The sequence below is a fragment of the Pavona decussata genome, unplaced genomic scaffold, assembly GCF_977016875.1.
Source record: "Pavona decussata unplaced genomic scaffold, jaPavDecu1.1 SCAFFOLD_936, whole genome shotgun sequence".
NCBI classification, from domain to species: Eukaryota; Metazoa; Cnidaria; class Anthozoa; order Scleractinia; family Agariciidae; genus Pavona; species Pavona decussata.
In genome coordinates this window covers 44,387-53,570 of record NW_028145950.1, presented here as the reverse complement: position 1 = coordinate 53,570, position 9,184 = coordinate 44,387, and the positions used below count along the sequence as shown (strand labels likewise).

Genomic DNA, 9,184 nt, shown 5'->3' with positions numbered 1-9,184 from the left:
ATCGGTCTGTTCGTAAAGGGCCCCACCGAACTGAAACAGCTGCCCCTTTGTAGCAACATGTAGAAGATCAATAAGATCAGTTCTGGTCAAGTTTAGGCCATAGGTGTCATTGAACCAGTTGTTCTCGAAAGCTTTGTGTGCCAGGATGTCAATTGTTTCGTCCAGGGGTACATTTGTGATGAGCGATGAGACGTCATAAGAGACCAAGATTTCTCCCGGGTTTATCTTAACTCCACAAATTTCATTTGTAAAGGCAAAGATATCAGTAATGGTATTTTCGTTTACAGACAGAGGCTTAAGCTTAGCATCAAGCCATTTAGCAAGGGCATAGTTGTAGGTGCCCGTAGCAGATAATATAGGACGCATTGCTAATTTCTTCTTGTGGGTCTTGGGCAGCCCGTACAAATGAGCCAATCTTGATCCAGTAGGTCGTACGGAGTCAGCAATCGCCGATGGTAAAATTCTGCGCACTGTTGACTCTACCAGTTTTTCTTTCTCTAAGAGGGGATGATAATACTTGGGTGGTCTTCCTTTACTTTTTGGTCTCTCTATGGGGACGGCACAGAATTTGCTTGTGTCATTGACAGAGGCATCCGATAACAAACGCAGGTATTCATGCTTATCCATCACAACTACACCTGACCCTTTGTCTGGTTTGGTTATCACGATGTCATCGCGCCTCTTTAGCTCTTCGATGGCTACTAAGAGTGCCTTAGGGGGACGCGGGCCTTTCCGTTCAATGTAGTTGAGAGCCACTTATCGAAATGTAGTAGCAGCCTGGCTGCTACTACACTTCGATCTGCTACATGTTGCTATTTGTTGCTACAAAGGGGCAGCTGTTTCAGTTCGATGGGGCCCTTTACGAACAGACCGATGGAGTAGCCATGGGGTCTTCCCTTGGACCCCTTTTGGCTAATGTATTCATGTGCTCTATTGTAAGGGGCCCTGAAAAGTCAAGGAAAACTCCCAGATTTTTACCGCCGCTACGTGGATGACACTCTGGTCAAGATGCCAGATCTGGCGACAGCCACAGCATTTCTGGATACCTTGAATCACGCCCACAGCGCCGTAAGTTTCACTATAGAGGTAGAGGAAAATGGGATGCTCCCTTTCCTTGGCTTACAGCTTCTAAATCGCGCACCATGTGTTGAAACAAAGGTTTACGTTAAGCCGACAAACACAGGTCTTCTCCTGCACTATCATAGCCATGTGGACAGCCGCTACAAACAGGGTTTGCTCGTCACCATGCTTGATCGCGCGCACCGGCTATCATCATCTTGGACACATTTCTCATAGGAGTGTGAACGCTTGAGAGGAGCTTTCCGAAAGCTGAGGTATCCGAATCACCTTATTGATTCTGTCATCAACAAGTTTATCACCTCGAGAGTCGCAGCGGACCAGTCTGAACAGCATACCGATGACGTCATCCGGATAGCTATCCCCTATAAAGATCAGGATGCTGCAGTGTCTGTCAAACGGCAACTTAGAGATCTTAGCAGCAAGGTGGGAAAGACCATTCAACCCGTGTTTACTAGCCGTAAGCTTAATCAAGATCTAAGCCTGCGTGAGCCCAAGCCCAACATTGTAACCCAGCAATGTGTTGTTTATTTATTCAAGTGTGACCTGTGTGATGCAGGTTATGTTGGGTATACAAAGGGCCACCTTCACACGCGCGTTGAGGGACACCGTCAAAAGGCGTCATCAATCTGCAAGCATTACTACAAAGAACATAACACTGCTGTTCCGAACAGTTTCTTAGCACGCTTCAATGTAATCAAGAAATGCATGAACAAATTTAACTGCCTTGTTAATGAAATGATGTATATTCAAGAGCTTAAACCAACATTGAATGTGCAGTCCGATTCTCTTCGTGCTAAAGTGTTTAAGTAATTAGCTTGCCACTATGTTATGCAAATTCGCTTCAACTTAGCCTTTTTACAAACCGCTTTTTTATCATTAATTATGTAACCTTGATAATGGCGCAAGATGCACCGAAACGTCGGTTCCTATCACTAATATTTCTTGTTTCAATGATAATAATAATAATAATAATAATAATAATAATAATAATAATGATGATGATAATAATAATAATAATAATAACAATAATAATAATAATAATAATAATAATAATAATAATAATAATAATAGTACTAATCAGTTACTTCATTGCTACTAGCTTTGAAGATAAGAAAAATACAGTATTTAGGCTTCTAACGGGCGACTCCTTTGAACATTTAGTAAACGATCATGACTGGGAGCCGATGTTTCGTATAAATGCGAACACGAGCACGTGTTGTATGAATGGCCAGCTAATAGCGAATAGTTATGCGCGCCGAGTGCGTTAAGCCTTCGGATGTCCCTGTAAATGAGACTTCCTCTTCATATATACTTTTTGTAAATACTAGTTAGATGTTATCGTCTCTCTCAGTTACTTTTTCGCCACTATCGATGTTGTAACATAGAAAAAGGAATCCTCCAAAAGTCCTATGTTCTGCAAACAGTGGTGACACGGATATCTTTTATAGTAAAACAGATCAGATACAATATTCTCCCAAGGTCCCTCGGGTATGTTGTTCAGTAGCAGCAGGCATGTCATTTTTAAGTTTATTCCAATGGGTTTACGTGCAATATACGCTCTTGGGATTGCAAGTCTTTTCCCTGACGATCAGGCAATCGACGATATGCAATTCGCTAAGAAAATTGAAGCACAGAGGTGACATTGCGCCTTCATTGCCATCGTTTAGTGCACAGAACTTGTACTAGGAAACATGGCTCCGAATTTCTTTCACCGTACGCATTGTCATGACCTTTTTTCTCACGCGATTTCTCTCAACTTGGAGCCATTTTACGTCGCGAAGCTTATTGCCGGCATCACCTTTTCAATCTTCGCTCTTCGCGTTGCTAGTACTTGTTTCAGCAAAGAATTGGTCTGCTTCTTTCGAAAGGTCATCATAATGAAGGAGTAGTTTTCAACGCCATGACCTTCTCACGTGGTCCACACTCTATGCTTATTTGTGGTGCAAAAAAGGGACGCGAGGACTGGAGACTTTGTCCGGCTGCTTTATTTCTTGATTTTCCGTGTCGTGAACGTTTTTTCATGACCATGATCATGGCCAGTTAAAGGCCTCGAAGGAATTGGGCGTTATGGCCTTTACAGACTTCAGCCCAGATTTGGACGAGCAGATAGTTGTCATCAAATCTATTCCTCGTGGACGCTTAACTGTATATTTAACAAATAGATTCCATTTTGCCGTGTGTCTGTACTCTGATAACGCACAGATGACGTCAAAACGTGGTGAGAACAAAGAAGTACGCTACGAGCCGCAGGCGAGTAGCGTGACTGATGTTCTCACCACGTTTTGACGTCCTCTGTGCGTTATCAGAGTACAGACCCACGGCAAAATGGAATCTATTTGTTTTATACAATAACCAAGACATTTCAACACATTTCGTGAGCGAGCATCGCGTTGCCTGAGCTGAGTAAAAAACTTTCCAGCAAACGCAGTTTTGGACTACTACACACATGCAATTGTGATCTTCTAAATTAGAGTATAATCCGAAAGAATTTCACTAACAATATTTTCGAAACTAACCTTTATTCCAGAAGGAAATCCTGCCCTCAAAATATTACAGCATGTAAGTCGCTTCACTGCGATCTGTAATCGATTACTCGCCATTACCGGATTTCTATCGGCGACATATTTCGACAAATATTTGCTTACTTTTCACGTCACAACAAAGTTCTAGCTTTCCTATCCTGGCTGAGGTCACTCTCAACGGTCTTTGTCCAATTTTTTATTGAACAGTTTTCCTTTCCTGAGAAAATTTGCCTGTGTTTGTCCGCTCTGACTCGCAGAAACAGTTTGCAAAACTTTGTTGACCAGTCGCTCTGGCTTGACTCTAGACTCTGATCACGTGCGCCGGTCACACCACTCGATGACGTCAATCGTGCGTCTATACTCTAATCACACACTCCTCTAGACCAATCAAAACGCGAGCTTTACACAGTTCATTGTATAATTAACAATTATTCCACGAGCGCGCGTTGGATATGAGATGATAGATAGCCAAGTTCGGTTGGCTATAATCATCTCTTATCCAACAAGCGCGAGTGGAATAATTGTTTCATTAAAAACACTGATCAAGAAACATTGCTAGATTTAATTTGCTGATTTCGCTTTGCAAGAACAATTAGAAGGCAATTTAATGGTCTCTATTTTTTAGGCATGGTATAATGGCTCATATACCATGGCCGCTAAGCCAATCAAATCGTTCGAATTGCATTACAGAACGATCCGGTTTTTAATAATTGGATTTATCTCCGACTTTTCCCTGTTAACGGACTGCAGACACATTCTTTGGTTCTGACCTGTTCCTGATTCGCGATTGGTCTCGTTGCCGTGCTCAGACGAGGGTACGGGAAAGTGATATATCCTTTTCAGGCTCCTTAATTCCTCCCATTCGAAGCCGTCCCTTGTTTCCTGAGTTCATTATAAACCGTACTTGTCGAAAAACCGTCAAACTGAAGAACGCCAAAATGCTTAGCTTCATCAATCGACTTCTTTCTTTGTACAGGCGTGACTTAAGTGTGGGCTGAAAGAAAACGACGTATTGCTCGGGAAAGGGCGAAGCGGCTAGTTTCAACCTGAACATCGAAGACTGTTCGAATAACATTCGTCTTTTGTGTTGTGTTCATATGGTTTGGGATCTTGGTCCGTTTACTGCTTGTCCGCTCTTCGGTTCGAATCTACATTGTTTGCTTGTGTTGACGTAAGTCGAGGCGGTGCCATCAGTTGCTTAAATTATTTTTAGCTGCTGTAAATTTTACATTAAAGGGGCATTGTCACGAAGATATTTTTGTATGTTTGCCAAAACAGCTCAAATATTTGACAAAGAACCCCTTCTTTAGCGTGAAATCGCTCTTAGAGCAGAGGGAGGAAAATATGAATTTTTTTTCTCCGGGGAAGAACAAACTAGAATCAATTTCTTTAAAATTCGTAATAGGAACTTGCAAAAAAATTATTTTTATGTCCCCATCGATACAAATATCATTGTTTTATTTCTTTTTCGCTATTCAAAGTAACAATAAAAACAGGTGACAGCGCCCCTTTAAAACGCCACTCCTGCTGGTTTTCATGTTTAATTGGAGCAATTCACGGTTGGAGATGTAATTCTTGGTAGGAAAAAAAAAAGGACGATAATTTCTGGTTGGAGAAAATAAAACGATGGAATTCTCTTCTACTTCTGTTTGTGATAAGCAGTTTTGTCTTTTCTGGTGCCCGTTCGCAACGTTTTCGCCTCGCCACTTTCTTCTCGCAAACAGTGAAGACGCAGCTGGCTCTAATGGAAAGTTGCATTGTGCTTACAAAATGTATTTATCTTATTGTGTAAGACTCCTAATACGAATAGCATTCATGTGCAACTTTGTAGGTTTCATCTTAGGCGACTCGTTCTTGTTTTCTCGTGTTGTATGTCAGCCATCTATTCGATTTCAAAGGAGTCTTCAGATGGCCAGCTTTTTGTCCATGCAACGGACTTATACGCGACAGTTCGACGTTGCCAACGAGTTCAAGAAATAACCCCAATCGTTTGTCTTTCGAGACCGGCAGAAGGAGACAACAGCTATTGCTGCTATTTTACAATGTGCAAACGTTGTCTCCTTAAAAGAATCTCGCTCGCTTGTTATACTCATTGGAAGGTATATTCCTTTAGTTTTGAAATTCACACAAAACATCACACTTAAACTGGACTGTACGAAAAGAATTTTGCCAATAATTTTTAGGATATAACGGTGACCTAACACTTTAGAGAATTTGATTACCCGCTAAAGAAATTTTACAGAGTGGTAAGAAAAATTCATCCGCATTACAGCTGAGGATAAAATACGTGAAAAACTTTAAAAAAAAATTGTCCTGCAGTCTTCTTTTAGCTAGATTTAAGACAAGAACAAAAATGGTTCTCTTGTTAAAAAAATTTACAGTTAATAACATAACCGTTATCATACTGAATTAGAAAATTAACTTACCGCGATACTGAAATGATGAGAGTAATTACTGTCCACGAACTTATCCGAGTTGTTGTACTTGTCCGATGGCAGCAGCTCACACCAAAGTTTTCCGGTGTTGATATCAGGGAAGGCAGCCAAGTTAAAAGAGAAGCACGGTGCGGTTTCCAAACAGGCCAGAGCGCAGACAGAACCCCGCTCAACGAGACTTTCACCAAGAATTGTTATGTTCAGGTAGGAGAATTTGTGCGCCTTAAATTTGGCATAACCTATAGGACGGCTTGGGCCTCCGCGGCTAATCCCTTTGTTAGCTACAATCTCTAAAATAAACGAATATGAGTGTTTCAGTTTAGAAATAAAAAAAGTTGGCGAAAAACTAGTACGAAAAACAAAACCATTAAAAGTGCAAAAATCATCCGTTTTATTGGAATACACAAGTTGTCAAAGGCTACAGAAAAAGGGGTAAGAATAAAAAGTAGAAAAAACCTTTACCTTTGGTAGCATGAGCAACTGAATATGAGGAGACGACTGCCACTGCAAAAATAAACGTTTTCCGAAGTACTGAAACTTTCTTCATCTTCTGTTTCAGTTTCCAAGCTATGAGCTGTATTTCAGTTCCTTCACAAACATCGTTTAGATGTTTGAAAGCACCTGCCGAGTGTGGTAATATATAAAATGTCATGTTAGGTTTGTTGATGTCAAAACTGAATTCAATTCAATTGGTTAATTAGGTATAATTAATTTGAAGCCGGCATATGTGCGTCTTTAGACGCCCCAAATGATACGTTTTACGTATTGCTTTAGCAAACATCGAAATGGTAAAGAAAATGAATATAGTTTCATACAGTATCTAGAAGCTTGAGAAATGCAGTGTAGACTATCGGCCAATGTACTCCCAGTGTCACGTGTTCACATTATCAAAACAGTGCATGCAACTCCGAAACCGAACAAGGGGCTTAATTTTCTTTAAGCACTGTTTGTAAAACACGAAATGTTAGTAAATTATAAAATGACAGATAAGCGCGCTGAACTTATGGGAAAACGAGACGTGTTGTATTTTTACCATTCGAAACTATTATTGAGAAATTCCTTTGTGATAAAGAAACTTGTATTTCAAATATGTACAAGGGTTGGAGAATCGCAAAATCGCTATAAACCTTGATCAAACAAACGTTACGTAAGTCCCAGTTCTTTTCAACCTTCCTACGGCGTTTGACAATTTTTGGTTTTTAATTTGCTTCGATCATTACTGAAAAAAGCAAATGAAACTGTGTCAGTATTTCAACTTTGCCGGAAAGTGTTTTGAGAGTGCTGAGATGTTTCTGAAAAGTCAATTTAAATTAAAAACTCGCATTAATAGCAAAAAAATATAGAGTTTTGAAATAGACGATACCCTCGAAACAAACAATATTGCAAGCTCGTTATTGTCTTCAAGCTTTCTTAAAAGCTGTGGGACTTCTTCTGATAGACGTCGTCATGACCTATTTGAATAAGAGTAGGCGGAAGAACCGTTTTTAGAGCTGTATCAATAATTAATTACAGGTTCTATTATTAAAAATAGTAGGCGAAAGAACCGTTTTACAGCCATTCTAAGTAAAAAGGTGCAACTGGTGTAGCATTAGCAAAACATAAATTTTTGGGCTGAAATGCGGAAAAAACGAATTTTTATGAAATATTTTCTTAAACTTTCATGAAATAGAAGTAATATGAAAATTTAAGATTGCCCGTGATATGTGTTATTATTTTTTTTGGCTCCCTTTATTAAAAGGAAGTCTTTAAAATCAGGTGTGGCACGGCTGAGAATGGAAGTAAAACATTCAAATATTATTTTGTTTTGCCTACTTTCTCCTTATTTTACATTTTCTCTTTAAAGTTAATATTGAGACCTAACGCACTGAACCAGTAGCGAGCTTTTCGGATGAAATTTTTTTCTGAGGGGTACAAAATTACAGCTGTCGGGAAGAAAGGTCGAATTTTTCTCAAGAAAAAAACATATTCATGTAATTGTTGAAACAAGAAAGGAATGCAGGCTTTAATGAAAACGGTAGTTCGAGCCAGTATATCGAAAATTTGCTAAAAATACGTTTTTTATTCAGGAAATGGGTGAAATGGGCGCGCAAAAGCTCCTTTTGAATTGATATTGGTAATGTATTTAGAAGACATCCAAGGCCTTAAGGTCTTGCAAAATAACTATTGTAAAATTGTTTGTGGCCTTTATTGTGTGCACCCTGATTGTGTGTGGTTTTGGCAGCCAAAATAACGCCCAACTTCAGCGTCAAAAGTCGATCCTGGGATGTCAGGAATTAAAAAAAAAAAACATACTATACTCAACGAAAGAACTGATATTTTATTAATTACACCAGAAGTTTTAGCTCTGCAAGTTAAAAAGTTTGCGAGTAAAAATTTTTAACTTGAGCCCCCCAAGTCACCGGGCGCGACCAGAAATGGAATGTAAACAAAAGAAAACACATGGAAATTGAGTTGAAAATCAGGCGGAAGTTATGACTAGCCCATCAAAACGCAAAGAATTGACGAAAATTCTGTTATCTAATCAAGTATTGCTACCTGGGGAGCTAATAAAGCGAAATTGTTCGTCGAATAATCCAGAACGAGGAAAAATCCTAAAACAAAGTAATACTGAATATTAAAGGAAAAAACAAAAACTGCGATGGTCACGAAATGTGGTCGGGTGAATTCCCGGTTCTGAAGTAACAGGCGTTCGGTCTATTAATCGTTTCAACTTTAACACCCCATCGACAAACTATGCCAGATAATAAATTTACTTTGATGAAAATGAACTATGAAATAAAAGTCAAAATTATTATAGATGACCTCTCGACAAAATGGAATGACAGTGGCTAACAAGACCACAAAGAAAACGGACCGTACTAATATTGTTTGTGCTCAAACCCAAAAAACATCCAGATGCAAGTATATCAAAGCAAACAGTTACAACAATGATGAACACACCTTCCAGGCAGGGTCTTCTACAGACGTTTATCTTCTCCAAGCTCTGAGTGACTCTCACGAAAGAATTGGCTTCTGATGTTGGTCCAGGATTTTAAGAAACTTATACCCTCCATTCAGTCACAGTCTTAGCAAATGTTCATCATCTTTCTCGTGATGTAAGGTTCTGTAGCTTACCTGAATAGAATGACTTAAAAAGTAGCAAGTAAC

At 39.5% G+C, this 9,184-nt stretch overlaps 2 protein-coding genes and 1 pseudogene across 2 annotated transcripts; 1 reads left to right on the top strand and 2 right to left on the bottom strand.

The window, feature by feature from the left end:
* Window positions 1-15: 15 nt before the first annotated feature.
* Window positions 16-1,890, top strand: LOC146448409 (uncharacterized; annotated as a pseudogene).
* Window positions 27-627, bottom strand: LOC146448410 (uncharacterized; the record flags this gene model as incomplete). Its single annotated transcript, XM_085102601.1, has 1 exon — window positions 27-627. A coding segment is annotated over exon 1 (601 nt), but the record flags the coding sequence as incomplete, so codon positions are not given.
* Window positions 1,891-5,241: 3,351 nt separating the features above from the next.
* LOC146448408 (uncharacterized) lies at window positions 5,242-6,689 on the bottom strand. The gene is made up of 3 exons (XM_085102599.1): window positions 6,500-6,689; window positions 6,029-6,327; window positions 5,242-5,343 (listed from the first exon to the last, which is right to left on the bottom strand). The coding sequence occupies exons 1-3, from the start codon at window positions 6,687-6,689 to the stop codon at window positions 5,242-5,244; spliced, it is 591 nt and encodes a 196-aa protein (XP_084958725.1).
* Between the last annotated feature and the right edge of the window lie 2,495 nt (window positions 6,690-9,184).

Bases quoted from the DNA above. Each gene is read 5' to 3' on its own strand.
- LOC146448408 (XM_085102599.1), bottom strand. From the start codon at position 6,689: ATGACATTTTATATATTACCACACTCGGCAGGTGCTTTCAAACATCTA. The intron at 6,328-6,499 runs GTAAAGGTTTTT...CGTTTATTTTAG, and splicing joins AGTTGCTCATGCTACCAAAG to AGATTGTAGCTAACAAAGGG. The intron at 5,344-6,028 runs GTAAGTTAATTT...ACTTTCCATTAG, and splicing joins CTCATCATTTCAGTATCGCG to AGCCAGCTGCGTCTTCACTG.